Consider the following 24,979-nt stretch of genomic DNA (forward strand, 5'->3'; position numbering starts at 1 on the left):
AATATTGTTCTTATTGTTGGGGTTATTATTATGATAGAGTTTGGTTTACACGTGTGGGGTGTTTGGTGAGAATGTGGATGGACAGAAACTACTTTGATGGACATTTAAAGACTTCTATGGACTGATGTTTGTATATATTGTATGTGGTTTGTATTATTGTTATATTATTTTTGTTTTATATCTACAGGATCAGTAACATTACACTGGCATTCTGCTCATGGCCGCGGAGGCCCAGGATGGACAATCCAGAGGCCACAGTCTATAAACAATAAGCTCGATCCATGATTTATAGTCACCACGAACGCCATATTGATTTAGAATATTCCCTTCCCCCCCACTCACCCCAATTCTTTTGCTAATAAACGACTGACACTTCTTCAGGGTGGAGAATGAATTCATATTTTAATATTCACAATGCCGTAGCACTTGGTTGCGTCTAAATCCAGCTGAAGATTTCTGTGATTATTGCAGAATGGACGGGTTTCTATAGTAACGTCTGGTAAGAATAGCGTCGGATACACGGTCATGCTGCGCCTAGTACTCGTGCAGTAAGTCCAGACCTACGAGCTTCATCTGGAGAAACATGAACCTGGTACGAGGTTCCCGGTCAGGAAGCTTTACACTGTTTTAGCGCTACAAATATGTAGACCTGAAGGCGGTCCAACCTCATTGGCGCCACGGCCGGCAATTCTGCTCGCCTAAAACAGCGGTGGCGCTAACCCAACTCAGGAAGTCAATTCAACTGCTAAGAAAAGGTTAAAATGTATTAGTGCAAAAAAAGAAACAAATGTAGCAGTAACCTCCGCGTGCTACACCCAATGTACAAAATAACCGTGCGCTCACCCAGCACAGATAACGGGCCGCACGTGGCGGAAGCGATCGTCTCGTAGTCTTTATTAAGCCGCCACAATTCTTCACATTTTATTCTCATTCACAGCTGCTACACACACAGAACACACATGCGGAGAACACGGATGCAGACGTGCAGTGACCGATCCTAACAAGACCGCAAGCACGACCAGACACGGAACAGAAAACAACTATAGCGCCAACGGCGTCATGCAACGCGGCCCTCGCTCTCTCACTCGCTCCATCCTCTTCCTGGTTATGCAAAAGGACTAAAAATGATCAGCTGGTTTGGTCTGACGCCCCCTTAAGGCATTGCAAATCAAAGTCCTCGACATCTGTACAAGAAATAAAAAAGCTGGTGTCGGACGGTCGTATCTGTCTGTTTTTTCGTAAAAAAAAAAAAAAAAAAATCTACATTCATTTCTAAAACAATCTAATCAGCAGCCAAAAAAAATCCTTAAAAAAAGCCGGATGCTTCCCCTGGAGTTGTGGCCGCGCTTACTCGTGAGGACAGGGATTTGGCACTATAGTCACAAGTCATTACATCCAGTGTGGACCCTCACAGGTTACAAAAGGGCACACATCCGAGGGTCCCTGCGATAAAGGGTACTGATCCAGATCCAAGGGACCCCGCGTCAGGAGGTACAGCATTATATCCGAAGCTCCCCGCGTCAGGAGGTACAGAATTATATCCGAGGCTCCCCGCGTCAGGAGGTACAGAATTATATCCGAGGCTCCCCGCGTCAGAAGGTACAGAATTATATCCGAGGGTCCCTGCGATAAAGGGTACTGATCCAGATCCAAGGGACCCCGCGTCAGGAGGTACAGCATTATATCCGAGGCTCCCCGCGTCAGGAGGTACAGAATTATATCAGAGGCTCCCCGCGTCAGGAGGTACAGAATTATATCCGAGGCTCCCCGCGTCAGAAGGTACAGAATTATATCCGAGGCTCCCCGCGTCAGGAGGTACAGAATTATATCCGAGGCTCCCCGCGTCAGAAGGTACAGAATTATATCCGAGGCTCCCCGCGTCAGGAGGTACAGAATTATATCCGAGGCTCCCCACGTTACAGGGTACACATCCAAGGGTTCCCACATCACAGGGTACAAATCCGAGGTTCCCTGCATTACAGGGTATACATCCGGGAGTCCCCAATACACAGGGTACACACCCAGGGTTCCTCCGCGTCATATGGTACATATCCGGGTGTCCCCGCCTCAAAATGTACATATCATGGGATCCTCGCCTCACAGGGTACACACCCAGGTCTCCCCTCGCTGCGCCCCCATCAGTCTCATTGAGACTCCTCTACGTTGCATTGACCCAGCTGCATCCTCAGGATCCCCGACTTGTGCAGGAACCAGAGCTGCAGGAACTCCTCGGGCATGGAGTGGAAGCCACTGAGCGGGGGGACATCGTCGTAGTAATGATGGCGAATGGGTCTCCCCTTCAGGTCTATTTGGAAGGGCCAGAAGCCATAGACAGTGACCTCCTCACACAGGCTCAGGGCGGCACTGACCATGAAGAGGCCGGTGGACAGGCGCTTGGAGTGGACGCCCTTGTTCTTCCAGAATTTGCCCACGTTCCTCAAGAAGTTGGGGTTGGCGAACAGCACGGTCTGGTTGGCGCTGAAGTCGGACAGGGTGTAGTAGGCTCTAAGGGACGGCTCAGTACCGTGGCGCATGGAGAACGCCGGCATGTAGACGTAACTGGACTTGTAGACCTTCAGACTCTCGACAAAGGATTTACGGGACCACAACAAGTTCTGGAACCTGGAAAGAGAGAAATGGGTCAGAACCTGGTGATGGACATGGTGGGGCTAACAACTGAAGTCACATGATGCAGCTGGTCCCTGCCTACAGGGGCCAAAACAAGGGGCTCTACCATCTGCTGTGGACCCTGGAGATAACAGAAATGGTGAAAACCCAGCGACATATGGGGAGGATATCGTGGACTAACGTGCTGTGGCCCATGGAGGTCCAATAGATACACACATGGTTATAAGAGTGGTGTTCCCCTTTAAATGTTTGGGATAACCCATTACTTGTGCTCTTTGGGGGAAGACACCTGTAATAGCGCCCCCTATTGTCCTGCACATCCCTCCCGGGGACTCTCTTCAGCTCTTTTGCTGAAGGAATAGAAACCTTTATCTGACTCTCAATCTACCCCTGCGTCTCACTACAGATGACCCCGTGACCCCAGCGACAAGATCACCGAAACCCTGCACCCCGGATCACATGGCGCCTCCCTGCTGATAACACTGATGACAGAGATAGACGCAACCAAAACACGAAGATTCACTTTACACTTAACTGAGAACTTCTGAGACATTTCTGCCTTGTGGGGGGGGGGGGGCAGACAGAAGACGTGTGGGGGGGGCAGACAGAAGACGTGTGGGGGGGGGGGGCAGACAGAAGACGTGTGGGGGGGGCAGACAGAAGACGTACAGGGGGGGGGGGCAGACAGAAGACGTACAGGGGGGGGGGGGCAGACAGAAGACACACAGGGGGGGCAGACAGAAGACGTACAGGGGGGGGGGGCAGACAGAAGACGTACAGGGGGGGCAGACAGAAGACGTACAGGGGGGGGGCAGACAGAAGACGTACAGGGGGGGGGCAGACAGAAGACGTACAAGGGGGGGCAGATAGAAGACGTACAGGGGGGGGCAGACAGAAGACGTACAAGGGGGGGGCAGACAGAAGACGTACAAGGGGGGGGGCAGATAGAAGACACACAGGGGGGGCAGACAGAAGACGTAGAGGGGGGGGGGGCAGACAGAAGACACACAGGGGGGGCAGACAGAAGACGTACAGGGGGGGGGGGCAGACAGAAGACGTACAGGGGGGGGGCAGACAGAAGACGTACAGGGGGGGGGCAGACAGAAGACGTACAGGGGGGGGGCAGACAGAAGACGTACAGGGGGGGGGCAGACAGAAGACGTACAGGGGGGGGGCAGACAGAAGACGTACAGGGGGGGGGCAGACAGAAGACGTACAGGGGGGGGGCAGACAGAAGACGTACAGGGGGGGGGCAGACAGAAGACGTACAGGGGGGGGGCAGACAGAAGACGTACAGGGGGGGGGGCAGACAGAAGACGTACAGGGGGGGGCAGACAGAAGACGTACAGGGGGGGGGGCAGACAGAAGACGTACAAGGGGGGGGCAGACAGAAGACGTACAAGGGGGGGGCAGATAGAAGACATGGGGGGGCAGACAGAAGACATGGGGGGGCAGACAGAAGACATGGGGGGGCAGACAGAAGACATGGGGGGGCAGACAGAAGACATGGGGGGGGCAGACAGAAGACATGGGGGGGGCAGACAGAAGACGTACAGTGGGGGGGGCAGACAGAAGAAGTACAGTGGGGGGGGCAGACAGAAGAAGTACAGTGGGGGGGGGGCAGACAGAAGACGTACAGGGGGGGCAGACAGAAGACGTACAGGGGGGGGGCAGACAGAAGACGTACAGGGGGGGGGGCAGACAGAAGACGTACAAGGGGGGGGGCAGATAGAAGACGTACAGGGGGGGGCAGACAGAAGACGTACAAGGGGGGGGCAGACAGAAGACGTACAAGGGGGGGGGGCAGATAGAAGACACACAGGGGGGGCAGACAGAAGACGTACAGGGGGGGGGGCAGACAGAAGACGTACAGGGGGGGGCAGACAGAAGACGTACAGGGGGGGGGCAGACAGAAGACGTACAGGGGGGGGGGCAGACAGAAGACGTACAGGGGGGGGGGCAGACAGAAGACGTACAGGGGGGGGGCAGACAGAAGACGTACAGTGGGGGGGGGCAGACAGAAGACGTACAGGGGGGGGGCAGACAGAAGACGTACAGGGGGGGGGCAGACAGAAGCCGTACAGTGGGGGGGGGCAGACAGAAGACGTACAGGGGGGGGGCAGACAGAAGACGTACAGGGGGGGGGCAGACAGAAGACGTACAGGGGGGGGGCAGACAGAAGACGTACAGGGGGGGGGGCAGACAGAAGACGTACAGGGGGGGGCAGACAGAAGACGTACAGGGGGGGGGGCAGACAGAAGACGTACAAGGGGGGGGCAGACAGAAGACGTACAAGGGGGGGGCAGATAGAAGACATGGGGGGGCAGACAGAAGACATGGGGGGGCAGACAGAAGACATGGGGGGGCAGACAGAAGACATGGGGGGGCAGACAGAAGACATGGGGGGGGCAGACAGAAGACATGGGGGGGGCAGACAGAAGACGTACAGTGGGGGGGGCAGACAGAAGAAGTACAGTGGGGGGGGCAGACAGAAGAAGTACAGTGGGGGGGGCAGACAGAAGAAGTACAGTGGGGGGGGGCAGACAGAAGACGTGGGGGGGGCAGACAGAAGAGGTACAGTGGGGGGGCAGACAGAAGAAGTACAGTGGGGGGGGGGCAGACAGAAGACGTGGGGGGGGGCAGACAGAAGACGTACAGTGGGGGGGGGGGGGCAGACAGAAGACGTACAGTGGGGGGGGGGGCAGACAGAAGACGTACAGTGGGGGGGGGGGGGGGGGCAGACAGAAGACGTATAGTGGGGGGGGGGCAGACAGAAGCCGTACAGTGGGGGGGCAGACAGAAGCCGTACAGTGGGGGGGGCAGACAGAAGCCGTACAGTGGGGGGGGGGGCAGACAGAAGCCGTACAGTGGGGGGGGGGCAGACAGAAGCCGTACAGGGGGGGCAGACAGAAGACGTACAGGGGGGGGCAGACAGAAGACGTACAAGGGGGGGGGCAGACAGAAGACGTACAAGGGGGGGGGCAGATAGAAGACATGGGGGGGCAGACAGAAGACATGGGGGGGCAGACAGAAGACATGGGGGGGCAGACAGAAGACATGGGGGGGCAGACAGAAGACATGGGGGGGGCAGACAGAAGACGTACAGTGGGGGGGGGCAGACAGAAGAAGTACAGTGGGGGGGGCAGACAGAAGAAGTACAGTGGGGGGGGGGCAGACAGAAGACGTGGGGGGGGCAGACAGAAGAGGTACAGTGGGGGGGCAGACAGAAGAAGTACAGTGGGGGGGGGGGCAGACAGAAGACGTGGGGGGGGGCAGACAGAAGAGGTACAGTGGGGGGGCAGACAGAAGAAGTACAGTGGGGGGGGGGGGCAGACAGAAGACGTGGAGGGGGGGGGGCAGACAGAAGACGTACAGTGGGGGGGCAGACAGAAGCCGTACAGTGGGGGGGGGGGGCAGTCAGAAGCCGTACAATGGGGGGGGGCAGACAGAAGCCGTACAGTGGGGGGGGGCAGACAGAAGACGTACAGTGGGGGGGGGGGGGGCAGACAGAAGACGTACAATGGGGGGGGCAGACAGAAGCCGTACAGTGGGGGGGCAGACAGAAGCCGTACAGTGGGGGGGCAGACAGAAGCCGTACAGTGGGGGGGCAGACAGAAGCCGTACAGTGGGGGGGGGGCAGACAGAAGCCGTACAGTGGGGGGGGGGGGGGCAGACAGAAGCCGTACAGTGGGGGGGGGGGGGGGCAGACAGAAGACGTACAGTGGGGGGGGCAGACAGAAGACGTACAGTGGGGGGGGCAGACAGAAGACGTACAGTGGGGGGGCAGACAGAAGACGTACAATGGGGGGGGGCAGACAGAAGACGTACAGTGGGGGGGGGGCAGACAGAAGACGTACAGGGGGGGCAGACAGAAGACGTGGGGGGGCAGACAGAAGATATATAGTGGGGGGTGGGGGGCAGACAGGAGACGTACAGTGGGGGGGACAATGTATCATTCCTGGAGGTTACACACTTTGTACCCGGTGATGGAGTCTTCTGTCCGCCCCCCCACCCTCCCCCTCCCGGCAGATGTTTCCTGTGCGCTGGAGACAACTTCACATCCCTGTGACCTCTGACCCTTCTCAAATCACCCAAAAACCACCATTATTACCCGAACATGACAACTGCTACCTCTTATCTATGATGGACGGGTTCACGGTCACCAGATGCGTCATCGACCCAACATCACGAGTGTAGTCACTGGTCAGAGGAGGAAGATTACACCTACGGGAGAAGAGGAGGCCGTATATATTATATACAGTATATACCAGCATGGACCATATCACTGTATACATGAGATATATAACTTATACCAGCTGTGCATATATATTATATACAGTATATACCAGGTTATACCAGCATGGTCCATATCACTATATACAGGAGATATATAACTTATACCAGCTGTGCATATATATATTATATACAGTATATACCAGCATGGTCCATATCACTATATACAGGAGATATATAACTTATACCAGCTGTACATATATATTATATACAGTATATACCAGCATGGACCATATCACTGTATACATGAGATATATAACTTATACCAGCTGTGCATATATATTATATACAGTATATACCCAGGTTATACCAGCATGGACCATATCACTGTATACATGAGATATATAACTTATACCAGCTGTACATATATATTTTATACAGTATATACCAGCATGGTCCATATCACTATATACAGGAGATATATAACTTATACCAGCTGTACATATATATTATATACAGTATATACCAGCATGGACCATATCACTGTATACATGAGATATATAACTTATACCAGCTGTACATATATATTATATACAGTATATACCCAGGTTATACCAGCATGGACCATATCACTGTATACATGAGATATATAACTTATACCAGCTGTACATATATATTATATACAGTATATACCAGGTTATACCAGCATGGTCCATATCACTATATAGAGAGATATATAACTTATACCAACTGTACATATATATTATATTCAGTATATACCAGCATGGACCATATCACTGTATACATGAGATATATAATTTATACCAGCTGTACATATATAATTATATTCAGTATATACCAGCATGGACCATATCACTGTATACATGAGATATATAACTTATACCAGCTGTGCATATATATTATATACAGTATATACCCAGGTTATACCAGCATGGTCCATATCACTATATACAGGAGATATATAACTTATACCAGCTGTACATATATATTATATACAGTATATACCCAGGTTATACCAGCATGGTCCATATCACTATATACAGGAGATATATAACTTATACCAGCTGTACATATATATTATATACAGTATATACCAGCATGGACCATATCACTATATACAGGAGATATATAACTTATACCAGCTGTGCATATATATTATATACAGTATATACCAGCATGGTCCATATCACTATATACATGAGATATATAACTTATACCAGCTGTACATATATATTATATACAGTATATACCAGGTTATACCAGCATGGTCCATATCACTATATACAGGAGATATATAACTTATACCAGCTGTGCATATATATTATATACAGTATATACCAGGTTATACCAGCATGGTCCATATCACTATATACAGGAGATATATAACTTATACCAGCTGTACATATATATTATACACAGTAAATACCAGGTTATACCAGCATGGTCCATATCACTATGTACAGGAGATATATAACTTATACCAGCTGTACATATATATTATATACAGTATATACCAGGTTATACCAGCATGGTCCATATCACTATATACAGGAGATATATAACTTATACCAGCTGTACATATATATTATATACAGTATATACCAGGTTATACCAGCATGGTCCATATCACTATATACAGGATATATATAACTTATACCAGCTGTACATATATATTATATACAGTATATACCAGCATGGTCCATATCACTATATACAGGAGAGATATAACTTATACCAGCTGTACATATATATTATATACAGTATATACCAGGTTATACCAGCATGGACCATATCACTATATACAGGAGATATATAACTTATACCAGCTGTACATATATATTATATACAGTATATACCAGCATGGTCCATATCACTATATACAGGAGAGATATAACTTATACCAGCTGTACATATATATTATATACAGTATATACCAGGTTATACCAGCATGGACCATATCACTATATACAGGAGATATATAACTTATACCAGCTGTACATATTATATACAGTATATACCAGCATGGTCCATATCACTATATACAGGAGATATATAACTTATACCAGCTGTACATATATATTATATACAGTATATACCCAGGTTATACCAGCATGGTCCATATCACTATATACAGGAGATATATAACTTATACCTGTCACAGTGAGCGCTCCGGTCCCCCACCTCCGGACCGGAGCGTCCGCTTCCTCGGCCGCCCTCCTCGGGTTCCCGGCGCTGACCGGGAGCACGGGTCCTCTTGTGTCGGGGACACGGCTGCCATGGCGGCTGGTCCCCGCTCACGCGCCGCGCCCCGGTCTGTCTTACCCTGCTCCTCGCTCCCTGCGCCGACGGTCTCTGCCTCCCGGCGCGCGCGGCCCCGCTCTCTAGGGCGCGCGTGCGCCGGCTTCTGTAAATTTAAAGGGCCAGCGTTGGTTACTGACCTCTGCTCCTTCCCAAATAAATGTAACCTGCCCCTTCCTGCCCTTGCCGGATCATTGTGCCCTTGTGCCTCTGAGAAAGCGTTCCCTGTTGCCTTGTATTGCCTTGCCTGTTGCCGAACCCGTTGCTACCGACTACACGCCTTTGAACCCTTGCCGTCTGCCCTGACCTCTGCTACGTCCGACTACGCTCTTGCCTGCTCCCTGTGTACCACGCCATATCAGCTGCCAGAGAGGTCGAGTCGTTACTGGGGGACACGACCTGGTAGTTACCGCCGCAGCAAATCCATCCCGCTTTGCGGCGGGCTCTGGTGAAGACCAGTAACTGCTTAGAACCGATCCCTCAGTACGACCAGCACAATCGCCTCTCTGGTCCAGAGGATCCACTACCTGTCCTGCCGGTTCGTGACAGTAAGATCCGGCCATGGATCCCACTGATGTTCCCCTGCCAAGCCTAGCGGACCCTCACCTCCATTGTGGCCCAGCAGGGTCAACAGCTAGCTCAGCTGACCGCTATGATGCAGCAGCTTCTGCCTTCTCAGCAACAGCCAGCCCCTCCGTCTGCACCTGCTACATCACCTCCGCCTGAAGAAACCACCGGTTCCAGGATCAGTTTGTCCCTGCCTGACAAGTAGGACGGAGATCCGAAGCAGTGCCGTGGGTTCCTGTCGCAGTGCTCTCTACACCTCGAGCTATTGTCCGACCAATTCCCTTCTGTAGCCTTTATCCTCAGTTTGCTGTCCGGGAAGGCCCTGGCCTGGGCTACACCGCTATGAGACCGCGCTGATCCAGCCACCTCTTCCGTCCAGAGCTTCTGCCAGGAGTTCAGGAATGTTTTTGAGGAACCTGCCCGGGTTACCTCCGCAGAGACTGCCTTATTAAACTTGACCCAAGGAGGTTCTACCGTGGGTGACTATGCCATTCAGTTCCGCACCCTAGCTTCTGAACTGAACTGGAACAATGAAGCCCTTTGTGCCACCTTCAAGAAGGGACTTAACAGCGAGATAAAGGACGTTCTGGCTGCACGTGAGCTACCTTCCACCCTTAGTGACCTCATCTTGCTGGCCACTAGGATAGACAAGCGTTTCACCGAGAGACATGAGGAACTCCTCCTGGAAAAGGAAAAAGCTCGTCCTAGATGCTACCCTCGTCTGGCTCCTGTTTTTTCTGCGTCCATCTCAACCCCTTACTGGGCCTCCCGCAGTGGAAGCCATGCAGGTGGATCGGTCACGCCTGACTCCGCAAGAACGATGCCGTCGCAGAGACGAGAACCTGTGTCTTTGCTGTGCCAGTACCGAGCACTTCCTTAGAGATTGTCCTCTACGTCCACCGCGTTCGGGAAACGCTCGCACCTAGTAAACGTGGGAGAGGCGTTGCTAGGTGTGGTCTCTTCCTCTCCACGCCTCATCATACCCGTGCAGTTGTCCGTCTCTTCCAAGTCCTCTTTCTCTGCTGCCGCCTTCTTGGATTCCGGTTCAGCTGGCAACTTCCTCCACGCCTCCTTGGTAGACAAGTACCATATTCCAATAGTCCGTCTACCCAAGCCGCTCTTCATCTCTACTGTTAACGGAGAGAGACTCTCTGCTACGGTGCAGTACCACACCCAGCCTCTGCAGATGGGCATTGGGATATTTCATACGGAGACTTTGGAGTTCTTTGTCCTTCCCTTCTGCTCTTCCGAACTCCTCCTGGGCCTGCCGTGGCTTCAACGTCATTCTCCTGTCCTGAATTGGTCCACCGGGAGATCTTGCGTTGGGGCTCCTCCTGTTCTAACCGGTGTCTCAAGTCTGTTCTTGTCAAACGGGACCCGCAAGTTTCTCCGCCTCCTGGTCTGCCCTAGGCATACCACTCCTTTGCGGATGTCTTCTGCAAGAAACAAGCCAAGGTCCTTCCTCCTCACAGACCTTATGATTGTACGATCGACCTCATACTCGGTTTACTCCACCCCGGGGCAGAATTTATCCTCTCTCACCTCCTGAGACTCTTGCCATGTCCGACTATATACGACAGAACCTACAGAGAGGATTCATAAGAAAGTCTTCTCCTGCTGGGGCAGGTTTCTTCTTTGTGACTAAAAAGGACGGTTCCCTCCGACCCTGCATCGACTAAAGAGGACTTAATAAAATTACCATCAAGAACCGTTAGCCTCTGCCCCTAATCCCTGAACTTTTCAATCGTCTCCGAGGGGCAAAGGTCTTCACCAAATTGGACCTTCGTGGGGCCTATAATTTGATCCGTATCCATGAGGGAGACGAGTGGAAGACCGCCTTTAACACAAGAGACGGCCATTTTGAGTACCTGGTGATGCCCTTCGGCCTCTGTAACGCGCCTGCCGTCTTCCAGGAATTCATCAACGATATTTTCAGGGACTTACTTTACACCTGCGTGGTCGTATACTTGGATGACATCCTTGTCTTTTTCTCCAATTTGGACCAACACCGGGTCCATGTGCGACAAGTTCTCACTCGTCTTAGGAGAAATCGCCTATATGCCAAGATTGAAGAATTTATTTTTGAACGGTCCTCCCTGCCTTTCCTGGGGTACATTATCTCAGCCCAAGGACTTCAAATGGACCCAGCCAAACTTTCGGCAGTTCTGGATTGGCCACTCCCCTCAGGACTCCGAGCCATACAAAGATTTCTGGGCTTTGCTAATTACTACAGGCAATTCATCCCACACTATTCCACTCTGGTGGCCCCTACTGTGGCTTTAACTAGAAAGGGCGCTAACCCTAAATCCTGGCCCTCTCAAGCTGAAGAGGCCTTCCAGTCCCTGAAAGCCGTCTTTGCCTCTGCACCCGTTCTCTCTAGACCAGATTCCATCAAGCCCTTCTCTCTTGAAATGGATGCCTCCTCGGTTGGAGCCGGGGCTGTGCTCACACAGAAATCTTCCAGGGGCAAGACTATAACTTGTGGCTTCTTTTCGAAGACCTTCTCTTCCGCAGAGAGAAATTATTCCATAGGGGACAGAGAACTGCTGGCTATTAAATTAGCACTGGAGGAATGGAGATATCTACTCGAGGGCGCCACTCATCCCGTGAAAATCTTCACGGACCACAAGAACCTGGCTTATCTCCAGTCTGCTCAGAGACTAAATCCCAGTCAGGCTCGTTGGTCTTTGTTCTTCGCCCGCTTTAATTTTGAGATCCATTTCCGTCCGGCTTGTAAGAACATTAGGGCAGATGCTCTGTCTCGCTCTTCGGATGTGGTGGGCGAAGAGTTAACTCCTCAATATATTATCCCACCAGAACGCCTTATTGCCGTCACTCCCGTGGACCTGCGCCTTCTTCCTCCCGACAAAACCTACGTACCTCCATGTCAGCGGTTGCAAATTCTCAAGTGGGGCCACGCTTCTCCTTTTGCCGGTCATCCTGGGGTGCAAAAATCTCTCCAACTAATTTCCCAGAGGTACTGGTGGCCTTCTCTGGAGAAAGATGTCTCGGACTTCGTCCAAGCCTGTATGATTTGCGCCCGAGACAAATCACCTCGCCAGAGACCAGCGGGTCTCCTCTTACCCCTACCAGTTCCGGAAGTTCCCTGGTCCCACATCGCTATGGACTTTGTTACTAATCTTCCCTCCTCCCATGGCAAGTCTGTTATTTGGGTCTTGGTGGATCGCTTCTCCAAGATGGCACACTTTGTGTCCCTGCCCGGTCTTCCCTCTGCACCCATGCTGGCCAAACAATTCTTCCAACACATCTTCCGCCTTCATGGCCTTCCCAAACATATTGTCTCGGATCGGGGGGTACAATGTGTCTCCAAATTCTGGAGGGCTCTATGTGGTCAGCTCGGGATCAAATTGGACTTTTCTTCTTCATACCATCCTCAGTCTAATGGCCAAGTAGACTGAGGATGGTATGACGATTGGGCGGATCTACTTCCCTGGGCGGAGTTCTCCTACAACTACAAACAATCATCTGCCTCCAACAAGTCTCCTTTCTTTGTAGTTTTTGGCCGTCATCCTCTTCCACCTCTGCCGCGGTATCCCTCTCCTTCTTCTGTACCTGCCGTTGACAGTCTTGTACAGGACTTTTCCTCCATCTGGCGAGAGACTCACACCGCTCTCCTCAAGGCTTCCGTCCGTATGAAGGTGCAAGCTGACAAGAGACGCAGAGTTCCTCCGGAATTCCACCCGGGTGACAAGGTGTGGCTCTCCTCTAAATACATCCGATTTAGGGTCCCAAGTTACAAGTTGGGCCTCGTTACTTGGGGCCCTATAAAATCAAGAGTCGTATCAACCAAGTTTCTTATCAGCTCCATCTCCCTCCCTCCGAATCCATAACTCTTTCCATGTCTCCCTTCTTAAACCTGCTGTCTTTAACCGTTTTTCTCCCAAGCTTTTTTCTCCCACCCGGTCGCCGGCACCTCTGATATATTCTGTCAAGGAGATCTTGGCGCCCAAGTTCTCTCGGGGGAAAAGATTTTTTTGGTCGATTGGGGGGGCTCAGAAAACTGAGGATGAGGCTGCGGTCCAAGATGTTCTCCTCAGACTCCAAAGACCTCTCATCAGGACCGCAGCCTCATCCTCAGTTTTCTGAGTACCAAAAAGAGGGGGAGACCTAACGCAGCCTCATCCTCAGTTTTCTGAGTACCAAAAAGAGGGGGAGACCTAACGCAGCCTCATCCTCAGTTTTCTGAGTACCAAAAAGAGGGGGAGACCTAAGGGGGGGGGGGGGGGGGGTACTGTCACAGCGAGCGCTCCGGTCCCCTACTCCGGACCAGAGCGTCCGCTTCCTCGGCCCCCCTCCTCGGGTTCCCGGCACCTCCCGGTCACATGCGCTCGCCGGGAGCACGGGTCCTCTTGTGTCGAGGACGTGGCTGCCGTGGCGGCTGGTCCCCGCTCACGCGGCGCGTCCCGGTCTGTCTTACCCTGCTCCTCGCTCCCTGCGCCAACGGTCTCTGCCTCCCGGCGCGCGGCCCCGCTCTCTAGGGCACGCATGCGCCGGCTTCTGTCATTTTAAAGGGCCAGCGCACCATTGATTGCTGCCCCTTCCTGCCCTTGCCGGATCTTTGTGCCCTTGTGCCTCTGAGAAAGCGTTCCCTGTTGCCTTGTATTGCCTTGCCTGTTGCCGAACCCGTTGCTACCGACTACACGCCTTTGAACCCTTGCCGTCTGCCCTGACCTCTGCTACGTCCGACTACGCTCTTGCCTGCTCCCTGTGTACCACGCCATATCAGCTGCCAGAGAGGTCGAGTCGTTACTGGGGGACACGACCTGGTAGTTACCGCCGCAGCAAATCCATTCCGCTTTGCTGCGGGCTCTGGTGAAGACCAGTAACTGCTTAGAACCGATCCCTCAGTACGACCAGCGCCATCGCCTCTCTGGTCTAGAGGATCCACTACCTGTCCTGCCAGTTCGTGACAATACCAGCTGTGCACATATATTAGATACAGTATATACCAGCATGGTCCATTTCACTATATACAGGAGATATATAACTTATACCAGCTGTACATATATATTATATACAGTATATACCAGGTTATACCAGCAGTACATATATATTATATACAGTATATACCCAGGTTATACCAGCATGGTCCATATCACTATATACAGGAGATATATAACTTATACCAGCTGTGCATATATATTATATACAGTATATACCAGCATGGTCCATATCACTGTATACAGGAGATATATAACTTATAGCAGCTGTACATATATATTATATACAGTATATACCAGCATGGTCCATATCACTATATACAGGAGATATATAACTTATACCAGCTGTACATATATATTATATACAGTATATACCAGCATGGTCCATATCACTATATACAGGAGATATATAACTTATACCAGCTGTACATATATATTATATACAGTATATACCAGGTTATACCAGCATGGTCCATATCACTATATACAGGAGATATACAACTTATACCAGCTGTGCATATATATTATATACAGTATATACCAGGTTATACCAGCATGGTCCATATCACTATATACAGGAGATATATAACTTATACCAGCTGTACATATATATTATATACAGTATATACCAGCATGGTCCATATCACTATATACAGGAGATATATAACTTATACCAGCTGTACATATATATTATATACAGTATATACCAGGTTATACCAGCATGGTCCATATCACTATATACAGGAGATATATAACTTATACCAGCTGTACATATATATTATATACAGTATATACCAGCATGGTCCATATCACTATATACAGGAGATATATAACTTATACCAGCTGTACATATATATTATATACAGTATATACCAGCATGGTCCATATCACTATATACAGGAGATATATAACTTATACCAGCTGTACATATATATTATATACAGTATATACCAGGTTATACCAGCAGTACATATATATTATATACAGTATATACCCAGGTTATACCAGCATGGTCCATATCACTATATACAGGAGATATATAACTTATACCAGCTGTGCATATATATTATATACAGTATATACCAGCATGGTCCATATCACTGTATACAGGAGATATATAACTTATAGCAGCTGTACATATATATTATATACAGTATATACCAGCATGGTCCATATCACTATATACAGGAGATATATAACTTATACCAGCTGTACATATATATTATATACAGTATATACCAGCATGGTCCATATCACTATATACAGGAGATATATAACTTATACCAGCTGTACATATATATTATATACAGTATATACCAGGTTATACCAGCATGGTCCATATCACTATATACAGGAGATATACAACTTATACCAGCTGTGCATATATATTATATACAGTATATACCAGGTTATACCAGCATGGTCCATATCACTATATACAGGAGATATATAACTTATACCAGCTGTACATATATATTATATACAGTATATACCAGCATGGTCCATATCACTATATACAGGAGATATATAACTTATACCAGCTGTACATATATATTATATACAGTATATACCAGGTTATACCAGCATGGTCCATATCACTGTATACAGGAGATATATAACTTATACCAGCTGTACATATATATTATATACAGTATATACCAGCATGGTCCATATCACTATATACAGGAGATATATAACTTATACCAGCTGTACATATATATTATATACAGTATATACCAGCATGGTCCATATCACTATATACAGGAGATATATAACTTATACCAGCTGTACATATATATTATATACAGTATATACCAGCATGGTCCATATCACTATATACAGGAGATATATAACTTATACCAGCTGTACATATATATTATATACAGTATATACCAGCATGGTCCATATCACTGTATACAGGAGATATATAACTTATACCAGCTGTGCATATATATTATATACAGTATATACCAGGTTATACCAGCATGGACCATATCACTGTATACATGAGATATATAACTTATACCAGCTGTACATATATATTATATACAGTATATACCCAGGTTATACCGCATGGTCCATATCACTATATACAGGAGATATATAACTTATACCAGCTGTACATATATATTATATACAGTATATACCCAGGTTATACCAGCATGGTCCATATCACTGTATACAGGAGATATATAACTTATACCAGCTGTACATATATATTATATACAGTATATACCCAGGTTATACCAGCATGGTCCATATCACTGTATACAGGAGATATATAACTTATACCAGCTGTACATATATATTATATACAGTATATACCCAGGTTATACCAGCATGGTCCATATCACTATATACAGGAGATATATAACTTATACCAGCTGTACATATATATTATATACAGTATATACCAGCATGGTCCATATCACTATATACAGGAGATATATAACTTATACCAGCTGTACATATATATTATATACAGTATATACCAGCATGGTCCATATCATTATATACAGGAGATATATAACTTATACCAGCTGTACATATATATTATATACAGTATATACCAGGTTATACCAGCATGGTCCATATCACTATATACAGGAGATATATAACTTATACCAGCTGTACATATATATTATATACAGTATATACCAGCATGGTCCATATCACTATATACAGGAGATATATAACTTATACCAAATGTGCATATATATTATATACAGTATATACCAGGTTATACCAGCATGGTCCATATCACTATATACAGGAGATATATAACTTATACCAGCTGTACATATATATTATATTCAGTATATACCAGCATGGTCCATATTACTATATACAGGAGATATATAACCTATACCAGCTGTACATATATATTATATACAGTATATACCCAGGTTATACCAGCATGGTCCATATCACTATATACAGGAGATATATAACTTATACCAGCTGTACATATATATTATATACAGTATATACCAGCATGGTCCATATCACTGTATACAGGAGATATATAACTTATACCAGCTGTACATATATATTATATACAGTATATACCCAGGTTATACCAGCATGGTCCATATCACTATATACAGGAGATATATAACTTATACCAGCTGTACATATATATTATATACAGTATATACCCAGGTTATACCAGCATGGTCCATATCACTATATACAGGAGATATATAACTTATACCAGCTGTACATATATATTATATACAGTATATACCAGGTTATACCAGCATGGTCCATATCACTATATACAGGAGATATATAACTTATACCAGCTGTACATATATATTATATACAGTATATACCAGCATGGTCCATATCACTATATACAGTATATATAACTTATACCAGCTGTACATATATATTATATACAGTATATACCAGGTTATACCAGCATGGTCCATATCACTATATACAGGAGATATATAACTTATACCAGCTGTACATATATATTATATACAGTATATACCAGGTTATACCAGCATGGTCCATATAACTATATACAGGAGATATATAACTTATACCAGCTGTACATATATATTATATACAGTATATACCAGGTTATACCAGCATGGTCCATATCACTATATACAGGAGATATATAACTTATACCAGCTGTGCATATATATTATATACAGTATATACCAGGTTATACCAGCATGGTCCATATCACTATATACAGGAGATATATAACTTATACTAGCTGTACATATATATATTATATACAGTATATACCAGATTATACCAGCATGGTCCATATCACTATATACAGGAGATATATAACTTATACCAGCTGTGCATATATATTATATACATTATATACCAGCATGGTCCATATCACTATATACAGGAGATATATAACTTATACCAGCTGTACATATATATTATATACAGTATATACCCAGGTTATACTAGCATGGTCCATATCACTATATACAGGAGATATATAACTTATACCAGCTGTGCATATATATTATATACATTATATACCAGCATGGTCCATATCACTATATACAGGAGATATATAACTTATACCAGCTGTACATATATATTATATACAGTATATACCAGCATGGTCCATATCACTATATACAGGAGATATATAACTTATACCAGCTGTACATATATATTATATACAGTATATACCAGGTTATACCAGCATGGTCCATATCACTATATACAGGAGATATATAACTTATACCAGCTGTACATATATATTATATACAGTATATACCCAGGTTATACCAGCATGGTCCATATCACTATATACAGGAGATATATAACTTATACCAGCTGTACATATATATTATATACAGTATATACCCAGGTTATACCAGCATGGTCCATATCACTATATACAGGAGATATATAACTTATACCAGCTGTACATATATATTATATACAGTATATACCCAGGTTATACCAGCATGGTCCATATCACTATATACAGGAGATATATAACTTATACCAGCTGTACATATATATTATATACAGTATATACCAGGTTATATCAGCATGGTCCATATCACTATATACAGGAGATATATAACTTATACCAGCTGTACATATATATTATATACAGTATATACCCAGGTTATACCAGTATGGTCCATATCACTATATACAGGAGATATATAACTTATACCAGCTGTACATATAAATTATATACAGTATATACCAGGTTATACCAGCATGGTCCATATCACTATATACAGGAGATATATAACTTATACCAGCTGTACATATATATTATATACAGTATATACCAGGTTATACCAGCATGGTCCATATCACTATATACAGGAGATATATAACTTATACCAGCTGTACATATATATTATATACAGTATATACCCAGGTTATACCAGCATGGTCCATATCACTATATACAGGAGATATATAACTTATACCAGCTGTACATATAAATTATATACAGTATATACCAGGTTATACCAGCATGGTCCATATCACTATATACAGGAGATATATAACTTATACCAGCTGTACATATATATTATATACAGTGTATACCAGGTTATACCAGCATGGTCCATATCACTATATACAGGAGATATATAACTTATACCAGCTGTACATATAAATTATATACAGTATATACCAGGTTATACCAGCATGGTCCATATCACTATATACAGGAGATATATAACTTATACCAGCTGTACATATATATTATATACAGTATATACCAGCATGGTCCATATCACTATATACAGGAGATATATATATAACTTATACCAGCTGTACATATATATTATATACAGTATATACCAGGTTATACCAGCATGGTCCATATCACTATATACAGGAGATATATAACTTATACCAGCTGTACATATATATTATATACAGTATATACCCAGGTTATACCTGCATGGTCCATATCACTATATACAGGAGATATATAACTTATACCAGCTGTACATATATATTATATACAGTATATACCAGCATGGTCCATATCACTATATACAGGAGATATATAACTTATACCAGCTGTGCATATATATTATATACAGTATATACCCGGTTATGTATATGGTATATAGTCGGGGGATGGTCATCCACATATTCGGTGACAGATGGAAGCTGCGGGGGTCAGGCGGTCTCACTTACCGAATAACAAAGTCAGCCTCATCTATTTGGTGGCCGCACCCGCTCCCCTTCAGGATCCCACCGTTCCCAACCACGGAGCAGCGCTTCAGGGGCAGCTTGAATGGCGTATCCTAGCAACAGAGAGCAGAGCGCTATTGTCAGGGACACAATATGGCAGCAGGAGACGGAAGATCGTAAATCTGGAGAGAAGGAGCGAGTGCGCCAAATATCTCCTCACCCTGCGGGAGGATACAGAGGTGGATAGATAGATACGAGATAGATAGATAGAGATAGATAGATATGAGATAGATAGATAGAGATAGATAGATATGAGATAGATAGATAGATAGATAGATACGAGATAGATAGATAGATAGATAGATACGAGATAGATAGATATGAGATAGATAGATAGAGATAGATAGATATGAGATAGATAGATAGATAGATAGATATGAGATAGATAGATAGATAGATATGAGATAGATAGATAGATAGATAGATATGAGATAGATAGATAGATAGATAGATACGAGATAGATAGATAGATAGATACGAGATAGATAGATATGAGATAGATAGATAGAGATAGATAGATATGAGATAGATAGATAGATAGATAGATATGAGATAGATAGATAGATAGATATGAGATAGATAGATAGATAGATAGATATGAGATAGATAGATAGATAGATAGATATGAGATAGATAGATAGATATGAGATAGATAGATAGATAGATAGATAGATATGAGATAGATAGATAGATATGAGATAGATAGATAGATAGATATGAGATAGATAGATAGATAGATAGATAGATATGAGATAGATAGATAGATAGATATGAGATAGATAGATAGATAGATATGAGATAGATAGATAGATAGATAGATATGAGATAGATAGATATGAGATAGATAGATAGATAGATATGAGATAGATAGATAGATATGAGATAGATAGATAGATAGATATGAGATAGATAGATAGATAGATATGAGATAGATAGATAGATAGATATGAGATAGATAGATAGATAGATATGAGATAGATAGATAGATAGATATGAGATAGATAGATAGATATGAGATAGATAGATAGATAGATATGAGATAGATAGATAGATAGATATGAGATAGATAGATAGATAGATATGAGATAGATAGATAGATAGATATGAGATAGATAGATAGATAGATATGAGATAGATAGATAGATAGATATGAGATAGACAGATATGAGATAGATAGATAGATAGATATGAGATAGACAGATATGAGATAGATAGATAGATATGAGATAGATATGAGATAGATATGAGATAGATAGATATGAGATAGATAGATAGATATGAGATAGATAGATATGATATAGATAGATAGATATGAGACAGATATGAGATAGATATGAGATAGATAGATAGATATGATATAGATAGATAGATATGAGATAGATAGATATGAGATAGATATGAGATAGATAGATATGAGATAGATAGATAGATAGATATGAGATAGATAGATATGAGATAGACAGATAGATATGAGATAGATATGAGATAGATAGATATTAGATAGATAGATAGATATGAGATAGATAGATAGATAGATATGAGATAGATAGATAGATAGATAGATATGAGATAGATAGATAGATAGATATGAGATAGATAGATATGAGATAGATAGATCGATATGAGATAGATAGATAGATATGAGATAGATAGATATGAGATAGATATGAGATAGATAGATATGAGATAGATAGATAGATATGAGATAGATATGAGATAGATAGATATGAGATAGATAGATATGAGATAGATAGATATGAGATAGATAGATATGAGATAGATAGATATGAGATAGATAGATATGAGATAGATAGATAGATAGATATGAGATAGATAGATAGATAGATATGAGATAGATAGATAGATAGATATGAGATAGATAGATAGATAGATATGAGATAGATAGATATGAGATAGATAGATCGATATGAGATAGATAGATAGATATGAGATAGATAGATATGAGATAGATAGATAGATATGAGATAGATATATATGAGATAGATGATAGATATGAGATAGATATGAGATAGATAGATAGATATGAGATAGATAGATATGAGATAGATATGAGATAGATAGATATGAGATAGATATAAGATAGATAGATATGAGATAGATAGATATGAGATAGATAGATATGAGATAGATATGAGATAGATAGATAGATATGAGATAGATAGATATGAGATAGATAGATAGATATGAGATAGATAGATAGATAGATATGAGATAGATAGATAGATATGAGATAGATAGATATGAGATAGATAGATATGAGATAGATAGATAGATAGATATGAGATAGATAGATAGATAGATATGAGATAGATAGATAGATAGATATGAGATAGACAGATATGAGATAGATAGATAGATAGATATGAGATAGACAGATATGAGATAGATAGATAGATATGAGATAGATATGAGATAGATATGAGATAGATAGATATGAGATAGATAGATAGATATGAGATAGATAGATATGATATAGATAGATAGATATGAGACAGATATGAGATAGATATGAGATAGATAGATAGATATGATATAGATAGATAGATATGAGATAGATAGATATGAGATAGATATGAGATAGATAGATATGAGATAGATAGATAGATAGATATGAGATAGATAGATATGAGATAGACAGATAGATATGAGATAGATATGAGATAGATAGATATTAGATAGATAGATAGATATGAGATAGATAGATAGATAGATATGAGATAGATAGATAGATAGATAGATAGATATGAGATAGATAGATAGATAGATATGAGATAGATAGATATGAGATAGATAGATCGATATGAGATAGATAGATAGATATGAGATAGATAGATATGAGATAGATATGAGATAGATAGATATGAGATAGATAGATAGATATGAGATAGATATGAGATAGATAGATATGAGATAGATAGATATGAGATAGATAGATATGAGATAGATAGATATGAGATAGATAGATATGAGATAGATAGATATGAGATAGATAGATATGAGATAGATAGATAGATAGATATGAGATAGATAGATAGATAGATATGAGATAGATAGATAGATAGATATGAGATAGATAGATAGATAGATATGAGATAGATAGATATGAGATAGATAGATCGATATGAGATAGATAGATAGATATGAGATAGATAGATATGAGATAGACAGATAGATATGAGATAGATATATATGAGATAGATGATAGATATGAGATAGATATGAGATAGATAGATAGATATGAGATAGATAGATATGAGATAGATATGAGATAGATAGATATGAGATAGATATAAGATAGATAGATATGAGATAGATAGATATGAGATAGATAGATATGAGATAGATATGAGATAGATAGATAGATATGAGATAGATAGATATGAGATAGATAGATAGATATGAGATAGATAGATAGATAGATATGAGATAGATAGATAGATATGAGATAGATAGATATGAGATAGATAGATATGAGATAGATAGATAGATAGATATGAGATAGATAGATAGATAGATATGAGATAGATAGATAGATATGAGATAGATAGATAGATAGATATGAGATAGATAGATATGAGATAGATAGATAGATAGATATGAGATAGATAGATATGAGATAGATAGATATGAGATAGATATGAGATAGATAGATATGAGATAGATAGATAGATATGAGATAGATAGATATGAGATAGATAGATAGATAGATATGAGAGATATGAGATAGATAGATAGATGTGAAGGGAAGCGTCATATCATCATATTTATATCAATCTATCGCACATCAGCCTATGCCCTATAAATGACCTTTCTTACATGACTTGGGGCATGTCATAAAATGCAATATAATGGTCATTAGACCAGGGGCATATTTTGGGATGTGTTGTAAAACATTCTGGCCTAACCTGTCTCCTATATGTATCATGGTAGCCTTGGGATATCTGGCCAGTTCATAGAGAGGCCAAAGCACAGGTGGCATTGTTTCTGGTATGGGCCCACCAAACCTGTGTTGGTGCCTGGGGATATCTGGCCAGATAGGAGGGTCTTAGGATATTGTATAACGCTAGATATATATACCAAGCTGAATGGGAGGGAAGGAGTCATCCTGAGAGGCAGCCACCAACACGGGAACAACTCCATGAGGCACTGAGGATCCAGGCCCAAGAAATATAGACTGCTGTCCTGCCTCATCTCCCAACACTCCGATAATCTGCTAAGTATAATCCTGGGCACCCTCTTTCCTCCTCTACCTTTGCCCCAACTTCCCTCTCTTAGTAATCTCATCCTCTTTCCTCCCTGCAACCTATAACTTTGCCCCAACTTCCCTCTCTTAGTAACCTCCACTCCACAGTCTAACCCTATCCTTCCTACCCCAAGACTCACAAACCCCTTCTCTCCCTGTTCAAGCACTGACCCTCTCATTACTATCACTAACTCCTATAGCCTTAGGGACAGAAAGCTGTTGTGGATTGAGCGCCTGTGTGAGTGTATTGGTGTGTAATTAGGTGGGTGGGTAAGATATTGTATTG

At 43.6% G+C, this 24,979-nt stretch overlaps 1 protein-coding gene across 1 annotated transcript; it reads right to left on the reverse strand.

Annotated features, from left to right (window-relative positions):
- Positions 1–1,229: 1,229 nt before the first annotated feature.
- ST8SIA1 (ST8 alpha-N-acetyl-neuraminide alpha-2,8-sialyltransferase 1) lies at positions 1,230–20,478 on the reverse strand. The gene is made up of 3 exons (XM_056552743.1): positions 20,373–20,478; positions 6,760–6,852; positions 1,230–2,622 (listed from the first exon to the last, which is right to left on the reverse strand). Exons 2-3 carry the CDS (start codon positions 6,801–6,803, stop codon positions 2,145–2,147), a joined length of 522 nt encoding a protein of 173 aa, XP_056408718.1. The 5' UTR covers positions 6,804–6,852; positions 20,373–20,478; the 3' UTR covers positions 1,230–2,144.
- Positions 20,479–24,979: the final 4,501 nt, after the last annotated feature.

This window comes from Hyla sarda, unplaced genomic scaffold (assembly GCF_029499605.1).
Source record: "Hyla sarda isolate aHylSar1 unplaced genomic scaffold, aHylSar1.hap1 scaffold_1843, whole genome shotgun sequence".
Taxonomy (NCBI): Eukaryota; Metazoa; Chordata; class Amphibia; order Anura; family Hylidae; genus Hyla; species Hyla sarda.

What these genes read in the sequence shown, in the direction of transcription:
- ST8SIA1 (XM_056552743.1), bottom strand. Translation starts at nt 6,803, where the DNA reads ATGACGCATCTGGTGACCGTGAACCCGTCCATCATAGATAAGAG. An exon ending in CCGTCCATCATAGATAAGAG is followed by an intron (nt 2,623 to 6,759) that starts GTAGCAGTTGTC and finishes CTCTCTTTCCAG; the next exon opens with GTTCCAGAACTTGTTGTGGT.